General features: G+C 38.6%; 1 protein-coding gene across 4 annotated transcripts; it reads left to right on the top strand.

The window, feature by feature from the left end:
• Nucleotides 1-2,478: 2,478 nt before the first annotated feature.
• TRA2B (transformer 2 beta homolog) lies at nt 2,479-25,149 on the top strand. 4 transcript variants are annotated; one of them, XM_036849778.1, is made up of 9 exons: nt 2,479-2,683; nt 14,161-14,294; nt 15,345-15,507; nt 17,380-17,568; nt 19,971-20,086; nt 20,430-20,513; nt 21,984-22,043; nt 22,762-22,835; nt 23,313-24,726. In XM_036849778.1, exons 1-9 carry the CDS (start codon nt 2,648-2,650, stop codon nt 23,321-23,323), a joined length of 867 nt encoding a protein of 288 aa, XP_036705673.1. In that variant the 5' UTR covers nt 2,479-2,647; the 3' UTR covers nt 23,324-24,726. The 4 variants fall into 4 exon arrangements, with proteins under 4 accessions (XP_036705673.1, XP_036705674.1, XP_036705676.1 ...); XM_036849779.1 differs by having other exon boundaries at nt 2,487-2,683; nt 22,765-22,835; nt 23,313-25,149; XM_036849781.1 differs by lacking the exon at nt 14,161-14,294 and having other exon boundaries at nt 2,487-2,683; nt 23,313-25,149.
• The last annotated feature ends 783 nt before the right edge of the window (nt 25,150-25,932 follow it).

The raw sequence follows: 25,932 nt of genomic DNA, 5'->3' as shown, positions 1-25,932 counted from the left end.
ACACTTTAGTTTCTAAGATAATATGCACTTCACCAGATAAGTGAGTTGATGAAGCCCTGACAAATGGTGATGAGAGGAATGGAGAAAAAAAAGATAAATTTTAAAAATGTATGGGAAGTGGAATTGATGAGAAGTGTTAACTAATTAAATTAGGGAGAGAGAGAAGAAAGTTTTAGCAGAGATGTTTCGAGGGCAAAGGAGGAATAGATTATTAAAATGCTTATTTTAATTTTGGATATGCTAATTTTTGTAAGCCTCTGAAGTATCCGGGTAAATATTCCAACTAGAATTTAAACATGGAACTGGACGGGTGGGGGATGTTCAAGTCTAAAAATACAGATTTGGAAACCGTAATCATATAGGTCTCTGATTGAAACCATGAAAGCAGATGAGGTTGGCTCTGGAGAGTATGCAAAAAGAGAGGACAATTGTCACCTTAAGTCATCATGAAATCTCTGGGTCTCAGGTACCTTAAAAACCTAATACTGTTCCAGATGACTATTTATTTATTTATTTATTTTTGGCTGCATTGGGTCTTCGTTGCTGTGCATGGGCTTTTCTCTAGTTGCAGCACGCAGGGACCACTCTGTTGCAGTGCACGGGCTTCTCATTGTGGTGGCTTCTCTTGTTGCAGAGCACAGGCTCTAGGTGTGCAGGCTTCAGTAGTTGTGGCACATGGGCTCTGTTGTTGTGGCTCGCAGGGTCTAGAGCGCAGGCTCAGTAGTTGTGGCACATGGTCTTAGTTGCTCCACTGCATGTGGAATCTTCCCAGACCAGGGCTCGAACCAGTGTCCCCTGCACTGGCAGGCAGATTCTTAACCACTGCGCCACCAAGAAGTCCCCAGATGACTATTTTAAACAAGCAAGAATCAAACTGCCACTTTTTACAACTCAATAATAAAAGTAATAATGGGCAAGGTATCTGAATAGACATTTCCCTAAACAAGATCTACAAATGGCCAATAAACACATGAAATATGCTCAACATCATTATTAGGGATAGGCAAATCAAAACCACAATAGCATACCACTTCACACCCACTAGGGTGGCTATAATTAAATGGCAGTTCCTCTGAAAGTTAAACATAGAGTTACCATACAACCCACCAATTCCATTACTAGGTATATTCCCCAAAGAACTGAAAATATATGTTAATCCAAAAACTTGTACATGAATGTTCACAGCAGCATACTTCATAATAGCTAAAAAGTGGAAACCACTCAAAAGTCTACCAACTGATGAGTGGATAAATAAAATGTGATACATTTATACAACGAAATATTACTCAGCAATAAAAAGGACTGAAATAGTGATACATGCTACAGCACAGACGAACATTGAACACTTTATACTGTTAAAGAAGCCAGTCACAAAGGATTTCATATTACATATACAATTCCATTTATAGGAAATGTCCAGAATAGGCAAAACTATAGACAAAGCAGATTTTAGATTCCTTAGAGCTGGGAGGGTTGTGTGTGGAGGGGGTGGGGGGGAAATGTGAGGGGGAAGATGTACCAGGACTATTAATGACAGGTTTCTTTTTGGGGGTGATGAAACTGTTCTGAAATTGTGATGGTTGCACAACTCCATAAATACAAAAACCACTTGAATTATACACTTTAAACAGGAGTATTGCGTGGCATGTGAATTATATCTCAAGAAAGCTGTTTTAAAAAATCAAATGGCCCTTTACAGGTATCAAAGTACCTCAACAGCTGGGTACCATACTTTGTTTTTTCTAAAGGGAAACAACAGGCCCAGAGGGATGTCTGAACTTCCAAGTTTGGACTTTCTACTATGTCATGTTGTTGGGTGATGGCATAATTAATCTTCACTCCTTGTGACACCGCTATAGCTGTACATCTCTCTAACGCAAAATCTTAGTTTGCAAATGTATGTTTAACAGTTCTCCCTTATTAGACCACTAACTTCAGATTAGAGATTGTGTCTGATTTCAGTACATCAAGATCTGGTAAAGTGCTTTGGTATTTAACAGATGCTCAAATGAAGGGTTTTCAGGTAGGAAAGATCCACAACTGAAGCTACAGAAAACCAAAGTAAAGCACGGAACCCAGTATACGGACATCCTCCCTCTCTAACCAAATGAAGACACAAAAAAAGAGAAACGAACAAAGCGGAAGAACGGAAATAAGGATGGGAGAAACGGCGGGCCTCTCCTCCCTCCCTTCCCCCACCCTCCACGACAGCTTCCCAGAAAGTTCCAGAAGAGAGTCAGGCGTGGCCGGTGACATCACCACGCCCCGTGGCGACCACCACTGAGGCCACTGGCGCGCTTTCTTTCCCGCCTCAAAAAGACCCGGAGATGGGGTTAGCACGGCGCGAGGGGCGGGGCTTACGTCACGTACAGTTCGGGACGCGCCACTGCTGGAAAGGGAAAGCCGAGCGCGGAGGGGCGGAGCCAAGAAAGCGCGCCTTCTGGGAGGGGGTGGGGCCTGGTTAAAGAGCGCCGCGTCACATCCGGGAGACTTAGAGCCCGAGCGGAGGCGGTGCGGAGCGTTTCTCCTCTCAGCGGCTCGGGAACCAGTGCGTGGTGCGGGGCCGCGGCTGAGCCTCTAGCTAGAAGGCGCAAGAGGTTGGCAGCTTCGATTGAAGCACGTCGGGCGGCGACAGCAGCTAGAAGTCATGAGCGACAGCGGCGAGCAGAACTACGGCGAGCGGGTACGTAGCGGTGGTGCAGGGGGCGGCTGTGTGGTCCCAGCTTCTTGCATCTCTTTCCAGGCCCGTCGGCCTCGGACCGGGAGACTGGGGCGATTTCGACTCCGAAGTCTGAGACCGGGAGGGATTGGAGTTAGAGGTTTAAAAGCCCTCGTGGATAGTGTCTTTATCCGTGAAGGAGGCCGCCGGCGGGTTTAGGTGGCCCTTTACCCGAAACGGCGGTTTTTTCCGTTATGGGGGTGGGGGGGAATTAAAAATGGCCGCTGCGTCCCCTCCGTGGTGGGGGAGGGGAGCGGTATCTCGTTTCGCCGTTGCTCTCCTGTGAAACCTCGCCGCAGCCATCTTGGGCTGGCGGGCCGGGCGCGCTGCCAGAGGCACAAAATGGCGGAGGAGCCGCGCGACAATCTCCAGGCCGCGGGGGAGGGGGCGGGCAGAAAGGCAGCGTTCGTTGGGATTTTTTTGCTCAGAATTTAGGTTAAGACAGGATCATATTCCGGGCCCCGAAAGAATCGGAATCTAAGGTGTTCTTGGGGGCCTCTTTTAAAACGGGGAAACTAGTCTGAGGTAGGCTAAGTTCTGGACCCGTTAGTTTGAGGGGATTGCGCGCGAGCTTTGTGTTCGGCCTAAATGGAGTGCTTTTCTTTGATACCGAAAGGGCTTTCAAACCCAATATCGTTTTCGGTATACAGAGTAGACCACGGAGTCGCTGAGATTTTCTTGTTTGAGGGAGTAGATTTTTTTCTGCGAGATGGTGGAGGAGAAATTGGCGGGCAGCAATTTACGCCGCCGTTGTTTTCTTTGTTTTGAGGCATTCCTATTCTGTGGAGCACAAGTTGCGTTGGTTCACTTTTTAAAGTTTCCACTCCAAAATGTGGGGTTCGGTGAGGGTTGGATGAACTGCAGAAATAAGAAAGTTCCCGGGCTTGGAAAGCATGATATAAAGCTTGGTTGCGGGTCCGTGAGTACTAAGATGCAGAAATGTCAGTCTTGCCAGGATCTTGCTTATTTGGAGGTTTGTTAGAAGAAGGGTAATAAAAAGCACCATGGAACTTGATTTTTTTTTTTCTTTTACTTGATGGGATTAGGTTGGGTGTTTTTACAGTTTATCTGTAATTGTCAGGTAAATCTATTTAAATATCTTCTCAAACTCATGAAACAAATTCTAGTTGGTTCATTAGAAGGGCGTTTTTATAGAGAAACTTTTTAGCTCTTCGAGTCTTAGTGAATTTACTGTGTAACTTTGGAGCCAAGTCTGATTAATTTGGTTTGAACTAATCAGCCCCGCCTTTACCTATGTAGATCAGTATTGGCTTTATATGTTTTTCCGTAAGACGATTGATTGCCACTGTCACCGGTGTGTGTGCGATTATTTTTTAAGCTCAGTCTTAGGGTGAGAAAGCTTGGATCAAGTTCACAAGTTGTTAAAGCTGTGGGTTATGGTTTCTGCCGGTTGAATATACTGTCGAAACTAGGCGTCGGTGTTTGGACTGGAAAACAAATAATAATTTTAGTCTTCAGCTATTAAAACAATTATAGGATACTTTTGCATTGTTTTGAGACTACAAAATGGTCTCTGACTAGAGCTCTCAGTTGAATAAACCTGACTAAGTTACTTGTGCTGGTGTGCTTGAGAAGATGAAAAATTCCCCAAAGGAAAGTTAGGGTATTTTTTACGTAAGGGAGGAAACAATTTCAAGAATTAGGTCCTGGTTTGAGGCAGCTCAAGAGACATTGTCATCCCGCTAATCAAGTTTTTGAATTGGTACTTTTTGTTAGTAGAATATACATCCTAGTTATATCACAGTCCCGTTACATAGAATGGTTATTCAATAAATTCTTATGGAAGGAGACAAAGTAATAAAAAATTTAAAGGTACCTGTTAGAAATTGATATTTTGTCTTACAGAGTCTTGACTTCTTGGAAGAGTTTTTCTGAACTCTGACGTTGTTGAGTACTTCCACATTGTTTTTTTTGGCGTTTGTTTTGTATGTAGATTGCTTTCCAGTTGGTTTATTGGAACCTGAAATGGTTAGACTATACCTAAAACAAATACGTTTGGGACTCCCAAAGAATGCGTGGCAAAACCATAAAGTTCAGTGGAATGATTTAAATATAATCCATTAAAAACACTAGGTAGAACACTCAGGTCTGATTGGCTAGAAACTTCCTTTTGAAAGTGCCTGAAAACAGTGGGAAAACCGTTGCATTCGGGGTAATCATCTTGGACATGGCCTGCTATGAATAGCTTATCTGGAGCCTGAAAAATTACTTTCATTCCACTCTGAGTTTTCAAACATTACAAATTGTTGATGTAAATCACTAATACCTACCAGTCTAATCAGCTAATGTTAATGTAATCACTAAAATCTTATCAGCTGGAACCACCTCCTGCCCCACCATAGCCACCGGCCCCGCCGTTCTAGAAATGTTTTTTCTTCTCCTTTAGACTTTATTATAAGTTCGATTCCTATACAGACTGGGGTGGGGTGCGAGCAATAAATTATCCTTGACTTGGTTATTGATAGCGTGTTTACTTACTGCGTGAATATTGACACTTAGAGTTGTGGTTCCTTCTGTTCCTTTGTCTTGTTTTAAATGTGCAGCTAGGGTGCGTTCCTGAATTTTTGTGGTTCATTTCACACTTTCAGTTAAGGTAGAATCTACCTTTTAACCTGTATCTGGGATTTTTCATGTCAGAGTTGATAGATTTAAATTAAAACCTGTTTCTAATTAGAGCTGACTTCCCTGATCTGGCCAAATCCATGTTAAAGTAAGATATTATTCATTTCCAAGTTCTAATTTCTTCCAGTCATTTCCCAAAATTGCTCACATTTTTTGCAAAGCACCTTTGGAATAAAGAGAGGTGCTTTTAGCAGATATGTCATGCCACAATTTGGGAGAATAAGAACATGATAGAGTCATGTAGCCAAGTTTAGAGGTGCATGGTAATAGTGAGGGGGTGATAAATAAATCTTGTAAGGCCCAATTATGGTCACACTCTTCAGGGTGTGGTGACGTTTGTTCTTGGCACTGGTTTAATGTTCTACCCTCCTAATTAATTTCTTCAGCTTGTACAAATGGGTCTTTACCTAGAGAAACCAGAAACTAAGGAAACGCTATTTGTATGGACCAAATCATTTTAATTTGCCTATCAAGATTGCAATAAATACTCTTGATGGTGTTGCCTATTTTTGTAGAAGTAATGTGTATACAATATAGGTATATTATCTTTAGTCTTTTTCTTTGTAGAGATGACTAGCATTTGGATACTATCCCATCAAACTGCCTTTCAGATTCTGCAGTTTTTTTCCTCTTCTGCTTAATCTTGGGTTGTCTTTTTGAATTATTTTTAGCTCCTAACTCTAAATCCAAATTTTGAAAACTAAAACATCGATCTGTGTCTTCCTAGAGGATTAAATTAATGTTGGTGGGAGGAAATAGTTTTGTTTTGGTGTGAGTCTGGTTAGGCACAAGTCTCTTGAAACCAGGTTGAAGAATATTTTTCTTGGTCTTAACTAAGAATGATTTAATGTTACGGATATGGCCTGGAACTAGAAGGTGGCATGTTCATACTGAAATTACAAGTAATTATAAGGTAAGTACTATTGGTTTTGTGAAAAGAGTGAAGACGAATTCAGAAGATGAGAGGTGTGTTAAATGGAATTTGCCTTGTACAGCTTTTTCCCATTCCTTATCTCCAATAAAATCCAAAGCCTGGTAAATATTAATACTTGCATAGTTGTTGACATTTTGCCCAAGAGGACAATGCTACAGTTGTGTGTATCTTTTGAGCCTTAGCATTGCGTATTATGTTGATTAGTTTTTTACTCATAATTGTATTATTTTCTTATGACCTACAGTGATGTGGTGATTGGGAATTTTAAGTGTTCACCCAATTTAGTTTTTTGGGGGAGGGTGTCACTTAGTGTTGTTTTTAAGCTGGGGTTGGGGAGTTCTTCATTATAGCAAATCAGTCTTTAAATTCCCCAAAAACTTTGCTTTGAATTGGGTTTTGGAGGTTACATTCTGATTTTTATCAACAAGATTGCTGAATATGACAGCATGGATGAGGACCCTTTTTGGGTTTTTTGTTTTTTTCCTTAGATATTAGATTAAAAAGTAGTCTTCTGAAACAGTAAAACATACTTGCGCTTCTGGAAATCACTGAATGTTTTATGAATGTAAATTCAGAGTCTGTACTGTTTTTGCAAGAGGTCTTTTAAAAGCTTGGGCTTAGAGCTCATTTAGGCGTGTCAGATGACAGTTTTTTCAGAAATTTTCAGTCTTTGAGGATTTTTCTATCCAACCAACCTTCCGGTAGAGTTTAGCTGCAGAAAGAAATAGAATAGTCCTTACGTTGATATTAGCATTGATCTTTATAGCAGATTCGATGAGTTTTTCTTTACCTCCTCCTAGTTTTTAAAATACTATCTTGTCGATCAACCTAATGAGTTTGCACGTTTTTAATGTTACATAAATTCCAGTTGTAGTCCCTAGAATTATTTTAACAAAAATTGTGTTGGTGATGGGACAAATTTCTGCTTATTTGTAAGTAGGATCTCTTAACCATATGTGTATAACATTAGCCCAGTAGTTCTTCTGGTTTTATGAAGTGGCCACTTGAACTTAGCTGAGGTTTGAATGAACCTAGTATTTATATTATCTAGCGGTGTGTTTTGTTTTTCAAATATAAAAGAAGGGAGAATGTTGGGAAGGAGTAATGAAATAGCAGGAAGGGGTCCATATTGAGAACTTGTGGTATCTAGAGCTTTGGCCTCTATTCCAGCATCTTCTGCACCGAAGCCCTGTATTTAAACTTTAGGAGGCCTTAAGAGGAAACCTGCTTGGGCATTCTGATTCCACGATTACATTTGTGCTGGCAGTAAACATTTCCCATTACATTTTAGTGATGGATATTAAAACGAATTACTGTGACTCCCTTAAATAAAAAGTTATTTAAATTTTTCCCTGGATTAAATGAGCAATGATTAACACTGAAAAACTGGACTGAAGATTATGCTTACCCTCTTAGAAAAGACATCACAACACTTCCATCATAGCCATGCATGGTTGTCTTTTTGATCAGATAGGTATAAAAATTTATCTCTCACTCTCTGTCTCTGGTTTGTTGTTTTTTTTTTTTTCCAGAAAGTTTTATTTTCAGAAAAACTAGGAGAGGAAATTGTTAACAGTGAAAGATCATAAGGTGAAGTTCAGGGAGACTAGGATGTTTTATGAGGGCAGTTATTTTGATTAAGGTGTTCAGTAGACACTATTATACTTTATTGATCTGTTAAGTGATATTGAGTCTTTTTAATAATTTCAGGAGGTGAGCTGTAATTTTCTCCCAATATTGCCACCTTTAAAAGTAGGATTGCTCTGGACCGCAGAAGATTTTAATACTTTGTTCATTGAGGGGGTAGATTTTACCAAAAATTCTTTGAAAACACCACTGTTGGATTCAAGTTTGTTTGGCTTTCTTCATAGCTACTTGCATATAGTAGTTGGTTGATTTGATTTGGTCTTTTTAATGATTTTAGTTCTAAATTTAGTAAGTTGGGCCATTTATATTATAAAATCTCACTAGAGCAGCTTTCTAGGGGTGGGTTGAACACTATAGTCCAAATTTTCAAGTTCCCTGATAATTGTTTTTTTACAGAGCTACTTTTGCAGTTAAAAAAAATGTGTGACGTTAAATACATATCTTGCCCTTAGTCACAATTTGTAAACTTCTTCACCCCTCAGCCTTGTCATCATTGTGCAAATGAATTGTCCGTGCTTTCCTTTCTTGCACTTTTGTATTTACATGTCACTTTTTGACTAGAGATGTGCTTTTGACACTGAACATACTTTATATTGATGAATACGATAAGAAGTGTGAAATGTAATTATAGCTCTTAAAATGTCAGTTGAACAGTAAATGTTCAGTTGTGCACTTCACATTCAGCTTAAGCATGATAAATCTACTTGGAGTAGACAAAAGAGATTGATTATATATTTTAGAGCCAACAGGAAACTAGTTTCAGTTTTTTGAGCTGCGTATTCTAGCTTTTCTAAAAATCCAAAACAACGAGGGATTTTTTTTTTTTTTCTAGTTTCAGTTTTGGCACTGGATTTTATCCTGGAGTTTTAAAATATTCTTCATCCTGTTCTTTTTCTATTAAGGTTAATGTTGAAGAAGGAAAATGCGGAAGTCGTCATTTGACAAGTTTTATAAATGAGTATTTGAAGCTCAGGAATAAGTGAAGCTGAAATTTGAAAAAATAAAAGAAAGAATGCATGCTAATTATCAGACCAGAAGTCCCACTTGTAGAATATTGAGCAATTTGTGTGAAGTGGGGAAGATGAAAGAAGTCAGAATTTGAAACGGAAGAATGAAGAAAAGAAATAAAAATGAAGTTAAGATAAGAAGTAATCTGGAATCAGAAAGCACTACGCTAAGTAATTACTAGTCTGTTTATGTGTCCCTGTATATTTTGCTAAACATGCATGCATTATTTGTTTAATAGAAGAAATATATACAGGGTAAAGAAGTGCCTTCCAGGGGAAACGTTTAAATTAGGTAATTCTAATTTTAACTTCTTAGTCAAATGATTGAAATGCAATTTTAAGAAATAATAATAACCCTTTGTAGTCAAATAGGAGGCAGGAATGAGCTCTTCAGTTTGGGTAACAGCCAGCTTCATGTTGTCTCCTGAATTTTTCATCTCTAACTTTGCTGCTCCTGGGGCATGAGTGAGTACCTCCAGAGTTGGAGTTGGTGGTCTGTCTGTGTCACCCCCCTGGACTCTTAATGCACAGACCCCTATCGTTCAGTACAGAGCAATACATAGTAGAATGTTTTCTTAAGTTTGTCAAAGTTTTCCTAAAGAATGTCACCAGGTTGGTTATAGAACCAAACCCCGAAAATCCAAGCAAAGCATTGGACAGGATAGTTTCTTTTCGTGTTTATGAAAGCGTTAATTTCTTTCTGGATGGCAGTAGTGGAAAGCTGTGACCACTTAGGCCCTAACTTTAAGATGCATGTGTGCTAAATTCACAAGATGATTCTTAATTCTTTTCTGTTTAATTGTTATTCCAGCTCAGTGACTGGGGTTACTGCTAAAAAGTTATAGGGACTTCCCTTTGAATGAGGTGGGTCACATAAGTGAACAGGATATCTAACTGAAAAGTGGCAAAAGTAGTAGGTGTTTTTTTTCCCTTTTCTCATTTTCTGTTATTAACACTTAACCGTTAAAATGATGTGAGAGATACAGATCATAAAGTAGCTTTATTCTGGTTCCCTACTCCCTCCACTTACTGGGGAAATAGACGCCAAAGTTCTGTCATTTTCCCTTCTGTGTGTTTGTTATGTTTTAGCTGAATAGAAAAAAATGATTGGTGCAGTCTTGTTACTTTCAGTTGGATGGGACAAGCGCATGTGTCAAAATAATACCCAGTAGTAGCCAACCAACAGATGGCTTCTACCCTATTGGGAAAGCCAAGGCTATCACTTCTCCCTGAAATGAAGATAGCCTAAAAAACTTTGAGAGTTGTCAGACCTTAACAGCTTTTGGAAAAAGTGGTCTAAATGACATTCTAGAGGAATCCATTTTCTGAGATTTTAGGGCCTGTTAGTGTCAGATTTGTGCTTTTGTAATATTTCTGTATCTTGCAAGCAGAAGAAAATTATTTCCATTTATAGGCAATAGTTTCCAGTATTTGCTTTGTCCCGATTATTGCTTTGTAAAACTTGCCACATGTAAACTAATAACATTAAATTGGTAATGTTGATTTTGCATTCTGAATTACAGTTTAGGCAGAAAGCTGAGGCAAGTGATGAGAATGGATGTTATATTTCTATTTAAGCTCATGGATTTTTTTATCAAGAGATCTGAAAGGTCCTTGGGGTCCAATAGAGAAAAGACCTGTTGGTCATCTAAGGGGAAGAAGCAGTTTGGAATTCGATTATATGGCACAAGCTGGAAAGGTGTAAACCAAAAATAAACATTGATGCTAGTGGACCATCTCATCCATTCAGGTTCCTCTCCTGCCCTGGCCAAAGCATCTTTGAGTATGAGAGTGCATCCCTCTACCCCCTGTCTGGGGAGTATGGGGGAGACAGGCCTCTTATCCTGGGACAGGTGTAAGGTACATGCCCTCAGGAGGGCTGATTAATGCCAGGGGGCAGGTGGGGGCAGAGAAGGTAACAAAAAACAAGGTTTCAGGAAAATGACTTTGTTGGGGAAAAAAATCAGGTAAGAAGTATAAAGCTTGAAATTGATTAAGTCAGTGAGACTTAACTAAGCATTATAAACACCTATGGTGTTTTTAAGAAATACAGATGCTCAATTCCAGACCTAACATAAGTTTTAGTTAGGGATGTGTTTTTAAGTGCTAGGTACGTTTACTGCATAGCTCTAAGAGCCACTGTTCAAAATGTAATTTAGTGCATCTAGTTTTTAAAATGTATGAGAAACCTAGTGATTGGATGGTTTTTCCCACTTCTTTCATTTCTTTCAGAAAGTTTTTCTAAGATACTGCCATTATCAGAATAGGTAGACACTGGTTGGTATTTTGTTGGAAGGTTGAGTTTGTTTTTCCCTGATGTGTTCCGTATAGATTGTATATTAGTATATGATTAAGATCCAATCTATAAGAACTTGATTCCCTGAGCAGCTTTCAGGGAATTTTGGCTTTGTTATTCATGCTAACTTTAAGTATATGACCCTTTTCCTTGAGATATTGATGTTCAGAGTAGTGCTTCTTTTGGTAGGATTTTAATGTGTTGACATTTATTGTTTTGACAGCCCTGAAAGTGGACTTGAAATTTTCCTTGCGTGTAGGGGCTTTTCCAGCTGGTTTTACAGATTTGACCATGGACCAAGGTTTAAAGCTAACTTTATGCTTTTAGATTTGGCTAATAATTTTAGTTGTCATTTCTTCTAGACAGGCTAAATATCCTTGCACATAGTTCCAAACCAGCTAATGGCCAACATAACTGCAAAAAGGTTTAACTTTAAGACTACCCCTGACAAGAAAGGTAGGAGGTAGAGGCATTGTTTTCTGTGTTAGCCTAACGAGTGTCAGTACAGAAGGGAAAAAAATCTTAGCATTCTGGTGGTTTCCCTTATTCTTGGTCTGAGAAGTGATTGCTCACAAAATGGATCTGCATATAGCCAATTAGTTTTAGAGGTTGAGTGAAAAGTCTTAAGATAATTTCACAAATACTGTATCTTTGACCCTTGATCTGCTAGAATTTCATGGGGAAACCTCATTAAGGTTTATTCTGAGGCTAGAAGTACTTTCTTTTTCCTCTTGGACTGGTAAAGCATCTCAGCTTGGAATAAGGCTTTTCTGTTTACTGAAGCAAGAGGCTTAAAAGAGGATCTTGACTTTTTCTACTCTTTCTTCCTTTTTCAGATCCCTAGACTGATTCTGTTAACTACAGTTACTTTATTGGTAATCTTTTAACTCTTACTGTGAGGCACCCATATTCTCTTCCTGCCAGAGCAAATTGTTTTCGTTGGTTTCCATTAAAAGTCATGATCATTCCGTGAAGTAATCTTTCTAGCATTGGAGTAAACAAAGGTATTTAGTAAATAGCTTTTGGGTCCCTATTTCTACCTTCTCTTCTAGATTAGCTTTTGCCTGTTGAAATGATGGCAGAAAGTGCATCCCCAGTTTGAGAACTTCTTTGTTCGAGGAGGAGGAGGTGGATTGTCCTTTAAAATGTCTCTTCAGAATATTTGCCAGAGAAAGCTAAGGGATTGTTGGTTGGGGTCCCCAAACCACTTTAACCACTTCTAACCACTCCTTGATGGTAAAATCAGCTGTTTTCACTAATAATTAGGGACCTTCTTTGAATCTCTTTACTAACTCATGCCAGGAAGGAGAGGGGGCTGTCGTGTTTCATGTCACTTCACACCATGTTTCATAATGACTTTGAAATCTTACTGTAAAGTTTTTAGAGTTGTTTTGGGTGTAGAGACCAGAACTCATTTTGCCCACTGAGTTAACTCTTATGTTCCCTGTTCTAAACTTTAAGCTTTAATTTGTCTCTTCTGTGTTGCATCATAGGAAAGATCTTCCAAATTTTCTCCACTATGCTCTTAAGTCACAGAACATATTCTAAAATGTTTTGGGCTGTGATTTAAAAGAATTTCGTATTTTCTATCCTTTCAAGAATGGCCAGAGTATTTATTCTGAGGGTCTTCCACGCAGGGAGGTCTCTTTGATAACTTCTGTGCAACTTCAACATTGATTCTTACCCCTACAGTGACTTACCTGTAATGTTGATTCCTTTTGAGTCTGGCTGTTTATCCTGTGTTGGGCAGGAAGATTCATTAGACTAATGCCTTTTAATTTGCTGAAGATGGATAACCTGGAATAAAGGTTGTCTTGGTTTGATGTTACCTTGGTTAGCTATCAGACTGAGTGGATTCTCTTGTCCATTCCACTATTTGTTTTGGTGTCTTGGCAGAACATTTCCCTAGGTCCAGTTCTTTCTATACATATTTGCTTTTTCCACTAATTATATGCCTTTGGTTCACTGATGAACTAGTTATCCTGTTTACCCATTTCTTTGCTAGTTTCTTTTAGAAATCTTTTTTGTATTACCTACCTACCAGCTGGTTCCAGTTACGATAGGGGAAAGCTTGGGTATACAGTATATACCTAGATTTCCTGAACTTCCCTTCCTAAACCTAGATTAGGAACCCATGATCTAAACTGTTTTGGTTTTAATATGTCCTTTATGTAACTTTTCTAACTGCTTATTCTCAGTTCCCCATCGATTGGCACTGGCTCATCTACACTTAACTGAGTAAGATCTCTGGTACCCTCTTAATTCTTACCTCTGCAGTTAATTCACTGCCTTTCTGTTATAGCTCCATCTGGTTGCTTTGAGATTTTTTAAGGACTTCCTACCATGGTTAGATGGACAGGCTCTACAGATCTAGTGTCCTTCAAGCTGGTTCTTGCTTTCCACTAGGTTTCTACCTTTCTCTGGGACTTGAAACAGTTACCGTCCTTGTCTTTTTTTCCCACTCAGCAATAAATAAAACTTGATTATACAGTAAGTTTTAATGAATTTCATAGGGTTTTTTTTTTGTTGGTGGCAACTTGATTGAAATAGGTGTGAGGTATAGGTGTCATAGTTAATAAGGTTCTTTCTCACCCTAGTCTTTATGGAGTAACATTCCCAAAACAATCCTTGGGCAGTTCCCTTAACTGCTTGGCTTTGGCACCCATTTCTGAAGAGTGGGGTCAGTTAACTCTTATCCCTGCTCCCTAAAAAAAGGTGGAAGTTCAAGTTAATTGGCTTATGTCAATTGGAGCAACGTAACTATTATACCAGGTATATTCAGTTCCTGCCCTTACCTATGTTTTCTTATCTTGGAAGGGGATTGCTTTCCCTCACCATTTATCTCACCACAGCTTATTTGTTTTTAAAGTTGCCCAGAAAGTATACAAATTAAACTTTTGACATCTACGTGTAGGAATCCCGTTCTGCTTCCAGAAGTGGAAGTGCTCATGGATCTGGGAAATCTGCAAGGCATACCCCTGCAAGGTCTCGCTCCAAGGAAGATTCCAGGCGTTCCAGATCAAAGTCCAGGTCCAGATCTGAATCTAGGTAAGAAAGACTGTCTTGGGATTTTCTTGTTACTCTTAGCTTTCAAATTGGTGTGTGCTTTTGTAAACTAGGAAGATAGAGAGGGTCAGTTCATTTGTTGGCTTATTTAATATTGGTACTAGAAATGAACTTAATCGTTAAGATCTGGGAGATAGAAGACTAAGTGGTTAAGAGCCTGGGTTTTTGGCGTTAGGGTTCAAATCTTACCTCTATTTTTTTCTGGCTTGGGCAGATTACTTAACCTTTTTCAGTCTTAGCTTCCTTATCTATAAAAGGCGAATTAGTAATAGTACCAGTTGTTCAGAATTGTGAGGATTCACTGAGTTTAAGTGAACTGCTTATTAGTATGGCAAATAGACTGCAGAACATTGGCTTTCAGTAACTGCAATTCTTGATAAATAGGTATAGTCTAGTATGACAAATGTATGTATAAAACAAAAACACCTTAATGCAGCGCTTTTTTTTTTTTTTTTTTAATGTTCGTCAAGAGTAAGCTATACATCTTGGTTTGCCCAGGTCAGCCCGAGTTTATGCCTATTGTAAGGCATAATTAACAGCGCCCCCTTTCTCTCTTAAAATGTATCCTCCTTGGTTTAAATGACAGTTCATATGATCACTGTAGTTAAGAGTAACTGGTTTTAAAACACTGTTGGAGAAAACTGTGATGGTGATTTTATCTTAAGTGAATAGTGGGCATAATGCAAGAAGCAGAAAAATAGAGGGTGGTATTCTGAGGGGTAAAGGTGGGTGCAAATCAAGCTAGTATGAAATGCATGTTTTATGGTTTTCGAAAGATAATTGTGTTAAGATTAATCTCTAAATTATTTTAAGATATGATGTAAGGGAGCTTTAGTTGGTAGTGGCTTTTGGAACTCTTCCTAACAGAGTAGAAATGACTATATACAGAAGAAAAGTTATCGATCCCGCTATACGCCTGAATTGTGTGTTCCAACTTTTGTAGTTTAACTCTAGAATAGAGTATTGAAAGAATTGAAAGCCATATCTTACTGTTAGCTATTTAGTCATAACCTTGAAGCCTTTGTCTTTCAGGTCTAGATCCAGAAGAAGTTCTCGAAGGCATTATACAAGGTCACGATCTCGGTCCCGCTCCCATAGAAGATCCCGTAGCAGATCTTACAGTAGAGATTATCGAAGACGGCATAGCCACAGTCATTCTCCCATGTCTACTCGCAGGCGTCATGTTGGGAATCGGGTAAGATGAAAAAAATGTTTTTAAAGCAGTGGACTGTTTAAAGCCACTTTATAATAATAAATAATATGTTCCCTTTTTTTTTGTTTTGTTTGATGTTAGAACTGATATTATTTGACAGTGGAGCTTTTAGCATGAGTTACCTGTAGAGCCTTTTTAGTGTTTTGAGATTGTCTCTTTTTAAAAGACACCACCCACGTAATTGTCTACATTTGTGTTATTGGTCACATTTAAGATATTGTCACATTAACAAGGTATTGTCATATTAACAGCCCATCAAATAAAAAAAATCTCTATTATACATTACTATTAGTAGACTAGATCATAGGTCTGTATGTTTCATACTAGTGTTATTCAAGTTTTCTGGGTTTGTTTTAATACACTTTACAGAATGCTGTCCTGATTTTTTCCCATTTACTTTTTTTTTTTTTTTTTGGCTGTGTTGGGTCTTTGTTTCTGTGCGAGTGCTTTCTCTAGTTGAGGCAAGTGGGGGCCACTCTTCATCACGGTGCGCGGGCCTCTCACTGTTGCGGCCTTTCTTGTTATGGGGCACAGGCTTCAGGTGCCCAGGCTCAGTAGTTGTGGCTCACAGGCCTAGTTGCTCCGCGGCATGTGGGATCTTCCCAGACCAGGGCTCGAACCCGTGTCCCCTGCATTGGCAGGCAGACTCTCAACCACTGCGCCACCAGGGAAGCCCTCCCATTTACTTTTTTTTTTTTTGGCTGTGTTTGGTCTTCGTTTCTGTGCAAGGGCTTTCTCCAGTTGCGGCGAGCGGGGGCCACTCTTAATCGCGGTGCGCGGGCCTCTCGCTGTTGCGGCTTCTCCGGTTGTGGAGCACAGGCTCCAGACGCGCAGGCTCAGTAGCTGTGGCTCACGGGCTTGGTGGCTCCGCGGCATGTGGGATCTTCCCAGACCAGGGCTCGAACCCGTGTCCCTGCATTGGCAGGCAGATTCTTAACCACTGCGCCACCAGGGAAGCCCCTCCCATTTACTTTTAAGCAAGTTTCTTCCAGGTATTGAGGCTTTTTTATCTTCTACAAGAAGTTGCAAATGAGATGGCATTTAGTGTTTTCATATTGTGATTTCATTGTATAATATAATACAAGTAGATCTAAAGGGAGTGTTTGTTTTTGAAAGTGGGATGGAATTTGACTGCAGTAAATGTATGTATGACATAAATGAAACCTTGGGCAAATTCATTACGGCAACTGGAGTGTGAGTGTCAGCAACATTTGGTTCATTATTTTCCTTACGGTTATAATTGCAAGCTACTTAATACCTGTTAAAAACAGTTTGGTACTCATCTTTGGTTACATTTATGTGTATATATATAAACACTTTATGTATATGATGTTTCTATAGAAATAAAATCAGGCTGAACATGCTCTTCTATATCTTTCTGGCGATTTAGAGCCTCCCATTGTGTGAGTGGTATATCTTAATTCAACATTTTAACAGTATGCCGTTTTTTCCCCCTCTGGCTTATAGAGACAGTGCTATTCTGATTATCCATATGTGTGCATATTGTTGAGTGTGTGGCCATTTCTTAGAATAAAGCCCTAGAAGGTGAATCCCTTGGGCAAATTGTCCTCCAATCTCCAAAAAAAAAAAATGTCAGGTGCTTTTCAGTAGTATGAGCTGCTGTTTCCCGTCCACTTGACTCTAAGTTGAAATTACCCCTTTTGCCGTCTTCCCTACACGTTCTTAAACATGCTTGTGGTGGTGTTGTAACATTAATTTAGAATAGCATTTTATTTCGTTATCTTTTAGGGTTAGTGTGACATTTTTGGCTAATTTATGCATAGTTCCTTTTTTTTTTTTTAACTTTGATTTATGACACGTTTTAAAGTTCAAAATCCATTTTTCTATTTCTAGGCAAATCCTGATCCCAACTGTTGTCTTGGAGTATTTGGATTGAGCTTATACACTACAGAAAGAGATCTAAGAGAAGTGTTCTCTAAATATGGCCCAATTGCTGATGTGTCTATTGTATATGACCAGCAGTCTAGACGTTCAAGAGGATTTGCCTTTGTATATTTTGAAAATGTAGATGATGCCAAGGAAGTAAGTAAAAGTCTTGTATCTTTTTAAAAATACCAGTTCTATTTTTAACTATTTTTACTTGGATAAGGACAGTTTTTGCTTTAGTAACTATATATAGCTTGAGCTAAAGGAAATACATTCGTTTGGGAAGATATACTGATCAATGTTGAATTTTTTTAAAAAACCTTCTAATGTGGACATTTTCAAATATTTGTTAGAGTAACAGAAAAGTATGACAGTTTGGTTCTATATTCCAACTCAGTCCTCTCCACCACATTATTTGAAGTAAATCCCAACATAGTCAACTGTTTCCAGGTGTGATATGTGTCTAGATACAGATATTTCTAAAATGTAAGAATATTAATACTTATTTGGAATATTTAATCACTGTTTATATCAAATTACTGTTTTTTAAAATTTATTTATTTATTTTTGGCTGCGTTGGGTCTTCGTTGCTGTGTGCGGGCTTTCTCTAGTTGTGGCACGCGGGGGCTACTCTTCGTTGTGGTGTGCAGGCTTCTCATCCTGGTGGCTTCTCTTGTTGCGGAACATGGGCTCTAGGCACATGGACTTCAGTAGTTGCGGCACACAGGCTTAGTTGCTCTGCAGCATGTGGGATCTTCCTGGACCGGGGCTTGAATCTGTGTCCCCTGTATAGGCAGGCAGATTATTAACCACTGCACCACCAAGGGAAGCCCTCAAATTCTTTTTTTTTTTTTTTTTTTTTTTAATTTTTGGCTGCATTGGGTCTTTGTTGCTAGGCACAGGCTTTCTTTAGTTGTGTCGAGCAGGGGCTACTCTTGTGGTGCGCAGGCTTCTCATCACAGTGGCTTCTCTTGTTGCAGAGCATGGGCTCTAGGTGCGTGGGCTTCAGTAGTTGTGGCGCATGGGCTAGTTGCTCCGTGGCATGTAAGATCTTCCTGGACCAGGGATCAAACCTGTGTCCCCTGCATTGGCAGGCGGATTCTAAACCACTGCGCCACCAGCGAAGTCCCCCCCAAATTACTTTCTAAAATGGAGAAAAACATTAAAAAGTGATAAAGCTATGACTATGACTCAGGAGAAAGGAACTGGTTTTGAATGTATACTAGCAAGTGATTTTATATTTAGAGTTTTTTTTTGGCCGTGCTGCATGGCTTGTGGGATCTTAGTTCCCCAACCAGGGATTGAACCCAGGCCATGGCAGTGAAAGCACTGAGTCCTAACCACTGGACTGCCAGTTAAAATTTTTTATTATGTAGACTAAAGTAAAAATTCAGTGTGAGAATCTAGGCCACATTTAAGAAATCTGGACTTTAGATACAGTATAAGGAAAAGCTTGAGAAACTTAAATGACAGGCCATCTGAGGTCAATGTTGAGATGAGTAATTGAGTTCTAAATGAGATTATATGGTTATACATTTTCTTTTATATGTATATGTAACTTTGTCAAGATTATACTAATTTTTAAAAACCATAGATTTTAAAATAAAGCTGATCTACTAAAGGAAGAATTGAAATTGAAAGCTGAAATGCAAGTAATTATAATTTAAGAGATTTAAGGGATGCTTTAGTATGTCGTTCACTTCATTTTGGTAATAATTGAACAGTATAAGCTTCCTGGTTTCCCTAAATTTTTTTTTTTTTTTTTTTTTTGCTAAAGATAGCATATTTTGTATCTGAATCCGTAGTGCCAGAAACTATCTTGAGGCAGAAACAATCAAACTAGAAAATAGCATACTTGGAATTAGAAGTTTAAATTCTATTTAGGTGGAGGGGTGTTTCTTTAAATTGTGAACAAACTGCTAAGTCTTTGGAATGGGATATTTTTTTCTTAAGTACATACTGTTTTATTCAGTCTGTGTTCTAGATAAGAGAACTATATGTAATTCAAGCTTTCTTCATCCCAACCTTTTGCTTCCATAGCAAGGAGCCATAAACTTGTGTAAAGGATTAGACAGTAAATATTTTGGGCCTTGTGCACCATAAGATCTTAATGACAACTTTTCAACCCTGTCATTGTAATGTAGAAGTAGCCATATAATATGCAAATTAATGAGTGGGGCTATCCTTCAGTAAAACATTTATGGTCACTGAATTTTGAATTCCATTTATGATGAAATACTATTGATTTTTTTTCCCCTCACCCATTTAAATTCTTAGCTCATGGGTCATAAGTTGCCAGCTATGTACTGCTTTAGAGCTACAAGCACTGTGTTAAATAAAATATTTCATGGGTTAACTTGGCTTTTGTGGTTTTTTGGGTAAGCTTTTCTGGGCTAGCTTTTATAAATAAAGATTTAATAGGCGGAAAAGCCTATTAATAAGCTGTCAGCCATAATGTTGTGGCCTAGCTGAAACATCCAGTTGGACCCTGTTTATAGCTGTTGGATAATTTGGGGCTTTGCCCAGGGTGTATATAACAACTTACATACCTTTTGAAGGCGAAAGAGCGTGCCAATGGAATGGAGCTTGATGGACGTAGGATCAGAGTTGATTTCTCTATAACAAAGAGACCACATACCCCAACACCAGGAATTTACATGGGGAGACCTACCTAGTAAGTTTATTTTCAAGGTTGTTAAAAATACTGCCAGTTCAGTTTGTTCAGTTCCTCCAAGAACTACACGTAGTTAGGGGTGGGGGGGGATCTTTGGCATTTCAAACTGGCTAAAACTCAAAGTCAATACAGTATATTCAGTGGAAACATTCTGTTGGTACCACACATTTTGATTGGTATCATTTAATAGATCACATCCCACTTTTATCATAAAGAAATGCCGTAGATTTGGCTTTGCTGGGTAATTGATTTTCACCAGACCATTTTTCCCATGCTGGAAACTTAACCATTATTATAGGTAAGATTTTAAGTTCGTACAAATCTTACTTACTGTTGCTCATAGTGGCAGCTCACGCCGTCGAGATTACTACGACAGGGGATACGATCGAGGCTACGATGATCGGGACTATTACAGCAGGTCATACAGGTAAGTTAAGCATAATACAAAGTTTAAGTTGCCAAAAAATTGAAGGACAAGCCAGCTCTTCTCCTGAATCAGTTGCAACATAATTTAAAGCAGTACTATACATACCTGAGTTTTAGCCTTTGATACAAGTCATTACCTTCAATACTAAAATCCAGGCCCAGAGTTTACACTAGGTGTTTGTTTTGGCCACACCATGCGGCATCTTAGTTCCCTGACGAGGGATCGAACCCGAGTCCCCTGCATTGGCGGCATGGAGTCTTAACCACCGACTGCCAGGGAAGCCCCTAAACTAGATTTTATGGTTATACGTCTTTTTAATTTATCTTCGTATGTATATTTTTTAAACACCAAGTTGTAAACCAACTGAAATCCTTGGTTTCAAAACATGACAGTGAAAACAAAATTATAGACTATACTTCAGTTTTTCCCCCCTTTTTTGTTTTTATAAATTTATTTATTTATTTATTTATTTTTGGGTGTGTTGGGTCTTCGTTTCTGTGCGAGGGCTTTCTCCAGTTCCGGCAGGCGGGGGCCCCTCTTCATCACGGTGCGTGGGCCTCTCACTGTCGCGGCCTTTTCCATTGCAGAGCACAGGCTCAGTAGTGGTGGCTCACGGGCCTAGCTGCTCCGCGGCATGTGGGATCTTCCCAGACCAGGGCTCGAACCTGTGTCCCCTGAATTGGCAGGCAGATTCTTAACCACTGTGCCACCAGGGAAGCCCCCCTTTTTTGTTTTTAAAGTGAGTTTCATAAGCTGTATTTTGAATGTTATTGCTTTATAAAGCAATTTTTGGTATCTTAAGGAATCGTGCAGTAAAGGGCAGGGGAAATTGATTCTTGGAAGAATCCAAAGAAGTAATTATTTAAGGACAATAATTTAGTGTAATAATGGTAAGAAGTTTATTACCAAAAATATTGATATGTTTTTTGGGGGTTGGCAGGGAAATGTTCATGACACTGGGAATACTTTGAAAGGCAAAAATGAAGTAAAGTTCTCTATTTTATTAGCAACAGCAGGTAATTCAGACCCTGCCTTGCTTGTCAAAATGTAAATTGTGTAATAAGTATTGACCACAACAGTTAATCCATGACACCTTATTTTAGTGTGGTGTTGAGGTGTGGATGTCTTTTTTTGCACACTCAGTAATGTTTTAAGAAGTTGACAGTCCTGACATTTAACACTGACAAAAAGAAACTTTCTTAAAAGTGGCATTTCTGTACTGAGTGACACTTAAGGGATTGATTTGTGGAGGCTGCAAAGATTAGGGTCTTAATATTTTATTTTTATTTTAATTCATATGAGCATTTACTTCTAATGATATTCATTTTAACCACCAGGGAGAGCTCTATGCCAGTTTGTAAAGAGGTGGCAAAAGCAGCTAGCTTTCACTTCTGTTTTAATTTTATTGCATGAATTGTATACTTTCAAAATTTTTTTAAATGAATATATGTTGCTTTTCTGCCTTCACAGAGGAGGAGGTGGAGGAGGAGGAGGATGGAGAGCTGCTCAAGACAGGGATCAGATATACAGGTATGCCAGGAGAAGATTTGAAAATCTGTACAATAGTAGAATGGCTCACATAAAGACATTTTCGTTATTAGTATTTTGGTAAATTATAGTTGGCGTTACACAGAATTGGATTGCATGAAGTTTATGAATATACTGTAACTGAAACCAAATGACAGTGTGTACATGGCTTAATTTGTGTGTTCACAGAAATTAATTGTGCTTACACTAGGTCATTTACTCAGTGGTACCATTTTGTACCTTAACATGAGATATGGCAGAAACTAAGATAATATTATTCCTGATAGTTTTATTAGCTTTTTATAAGTATCTCAGAATAGCAAGTGAGTATTCAAGTTGATCTTTCTTACGCAGAACTAAATCACTTTGAAGCACTATGAATGAAATTTTGTTTTGGGTGCTCATAGCGTATAGTTAAAATTAGTGGTAAAGATTTTTTTTTCCTTCTCTAAGCCATTTTAAATTCTGTTAAGTATAATGTTAATTAGCGGATGATCAGTGGATCAAATATAGCAAGGAGTATTCAACCTCTGATAGTTTGAGGGGTTATTTGGTACTGGGCCTGATAGTGTGCTTCATTCTCAGGACTAAAACAGACCTTGAAATCCTGTGACTAATGCAATATTTTTCAAGGTCAGTGAGGGTCTTTTAGTTTTGGAAAGTGACAAAGGGATCATATATAATATCAGTAGTCTTAGATGGTGTTGACATTTGTTTACAGAAGACGGTCACCTTCTCCCTACTATAGTCGTGGAGGATACAGATCACGTTCCAGATCTCGATCATACTCACCTCGTAAGTTTTTATTGATTTATATGATTTTATTATAATAGCATGGCTTGCTGTGACTTACCAAACACAGCAGATAATGGGTGAATTCAATTAGTTTTATCTATATTTATCTCCAACTTTTGGTTCAAGGAAGTATAGGAAAACAACCCTTGGATCTTACTCTTGTTGCTTATTAAAATAGTAAATATATTCTGTCACCATTTGTAGCTTTTCTTTTTTAGGAGTCCTTGTAATGTTTGTACAGCTTGGAAACATTTGAGTGACTTAAAACCTTAGCTTTCAGGTTGAGTTAGATATACTCCCAGCTATTTCTGTTTAACATTGGTTGTCTTAGTGTAATCTTTATGTGAATGTTTTCCTCTGTTTTCACAGGAGAGAATCTGGTGCATAGGAATTTCCTGATGGCAGAGTAGTTTAAAATTCTCAACATTAAAAGTACACACTTGAGTATTGAAGCATATTTGTTTCTTTTCTTCCTAGGTCGCTATTAAAGCATGAAGTTGAAGACTTTCTGAAACCTGCCCTAGAGTTGGGATATTGTTTGTGGACAATATTTTTTATTGTCTCCTGTTTAAAAAGTGAACAGTGCCTAGTGAAGTTAGGTGACTTTTACACCTTTTATGATGACTACTTTTGGTGGAGTTGAAATGGTGTTTTCATTCTGCATTTGTGTAGTTCGGTGCTTTGTTCAAAGTTAAGTGTTTTCAGAAAAGTATGTTTTGCATGTATTTTTTTACAGTCTAAATTTTGACTGCTGAGAAGTTTCTATTGTACAAAACTTCATTTAAATGGTTTTTCTACTGAATCCAGGGTATTCTGAAGATCGAAGCCTGTGTAAAATGCTACCAAATGGCAAAAAGCAACAATAAAGTTTGGTTTTTACTTTTCTTTCTAACATATCAATGGTTAGCAGAACTGTTCAGAATAGACTGTCAGTAGTAAATTCAAGACAAAAATGCCCGTTTTCTTCCAGTCCATAAAACATACCATACTTAATATACCTGCAATTAAGTGATAAATTATGCTCTGTAACTCTATACTGCTAGTATTAGACCTAAAGATCTTTCAATACAGCTAATGCTTAATATAAATGTGAATTTGTCGGCATTTATATAATCTGTATTATATATATAGCAGGGAATAAGAGTTACACAATGAATGCCTTTAAAAGGCTATTTCTTAAAGCTGTTACAAGGGGATAAATGGTATTTCAACTAGTTATCAGCAAGTGACAATACATTCCACCACAAATGTACTCTTGTTCTTTTAGCTTTTAGATTATATGGAAAAACTGGGTGCTTCAGAGATGAGAAAAAGAGAAGGGAACACTACACCTGTGTTGTGGATGAACTGAAGACTTTGCCTGTTCATTTTTTAAATATTATTTTCAGGTCCTTTGCTTACCAAAGGAGGCCCAATTTCACTCAAATGTTTTGAGAACTGTGTTTAAATAAACGCAAGTGGAAAGAGTAAAAGGCTGGTACAACTCAGTTTATAAAGATTTTGTTTTAACCTTGCTACATATATAATTAAGAGTTCTTTTTGTTGTTATTGATGTTTTAAATAGATAAATTGTGTATTCCTGGCAGATAAATTGAAGTAACTAGGTAATGGAGTGATCATCTCCACACTTGCCCTGAAGGTGCCTGAAATGCACATTCTTCTTAGTTTAGGTTATTTTCATGGTCAGTTCTAGGGAAGTTGCTATAGGCAGGTAATTAAAGTTTGTTAGCCTGCTGACCTTTGTATTGTTACTTAAATACAGTATAGTGTGTCCCAGGTACTTTGTAAAGCACTTCCCATATATTAATATGTTCAGTCTGCATCAATCAAAATGGTGTGGTAATTTACCTTAGGTCAAACAGCTATTAAAACAGCAATGCTGGGATCTGAACTCGACCAGTCTCAATCCATACTCTGTACTCTTAATCATGATGTCATTCTGCCTCTAATCTGGGTAAGCAGATGATTAAAAATACTGGTAATGGAGTGTAGGCATTATTTGTAGGCCTAAATTTGCTAAACTTACTGGACAGGTTGAGATAGGCTGAAGAGTGGTGAGACTCCTTTCCTGTTCTGGGATAAGAAAGCAAGTAGTAATCTGTTAGTGTGCTGTGATGGTGGTCACCTGGTTTACAAAAAGGGGTTTTGTAAGCCATAAAGTAGTATATAAGCATAAGAATTTTGAAGACCATGTGTATGGAAGGTAAATGGTCACTCCCTCACAGTAGAATTTGGTACAAATAGGTCCCTTTAAGACTTACTGTTCACACTATGGAACATTTTGTTCCCATAATTAAAGCTTTCTTACATTTAATTGCCAACCTTTTTTGTCACCTTTGGGGGAATCTCAGAATACTCTGAGTGTATCTGATCAACTGTTGCTGCATAATCAGTCATTAAAACTCAGAGGCACACAACAGGTACTTAGCTGCTGATCTCATCCAGGCTCTCACTCATCTGTAGGACAGCTGGGGTTGACTGATAGACTGCAGGTGTGTGCATCTGTTCCACATGGCTCAGCCTCTTTGGAAGAGTAAGCAAACCAGCACATTTCTCACTGTGATGTGGAAACACAAGATCACGTTCAATCATCCAAGTACATTTAAAGCCTCTGCTTGTAATAACGTTACATCTTTTCCCATAGGCAAAAGCAAGTTTTCCAAGCTGGTATTAGATAGGTGTCATTTTCTCAGCTTCCCAGCATGCAGACCTACCATTGGGATATTCCCCAAACTGAGTCCTGCTGAGAGGCAGAGCCCACCTAACATCATAGATGCCCCAAGTCCCAGATGCTTGTTTACCCATCCTTTGCATCTACAGCATATGCCTGTGAACCTAGGCTTGGTCAGTCAGGTGTATGCAAACTTTAAACCTTAAACCCAAGAAGTAGGGATAGTAGAAAATTATTCAAGTGAGTAGAGTGGATGATAAGTGCCTTAAACATGTCAGCAGTATGTGAGGGGGAGTGTGGAACTAGGGGATAGGGAGGTGGTTATCTCTCTAGCCGGCAGATTCCTTGTCTGGTGTCAGTGGCAGCAGTGGGACAGGCTGTGGTGTCCACAGTTTGGCAGTGGTGATGACCTCACCAGACTGACTT

The sequence above is a fragment of the Balaenoptera musculus genome, chromosome 4 (genome assembly GCF_009873245.2).
Source record: "Balaenoptera musculus isolate JJ_BM4_2016_0621 chromosome 4, mBalMus1.pri.v3, whole genome shotgun sequence".
NCBI classification, from domain to species: domain Eukaryota; kingdom Metazoa; phylum Chordata; class Mammalia; order Artiodactyla; family Balaenopteridae; genus Balaenoptera; species Balaenoptera musculus.
The sequence above is the reverse complement of the archived record's forward strand: the minus strand, read 5'-3'. Positions and strand labels throughout refer to the sequence as shown.

Excerpts from the sequence above, each read along its gene's own strand:
- TRA2B (XM_036849778.1), top strand. The coding sequence starts at position 2,648 with ATGAGCGACAGCGGCGAGCAGAACTACGGCGAGCGG. Across the intron at positions 17,569-19,970 it reads ATGTAGATGATGCCAAGGAA|GCGAAAGAGCGTGCCAATGG; the intron begins GTAAGTAAAAGT and ends TACCTTTTGAAG. Across the intron at positions 20,514-21,983 it reads TATTACAGCAGGTCATACAG|AGGAGGAGGTGGAGGAGGAG; the intron begins GTAAGTTAAGCA and ends CTGCCTTCACAG.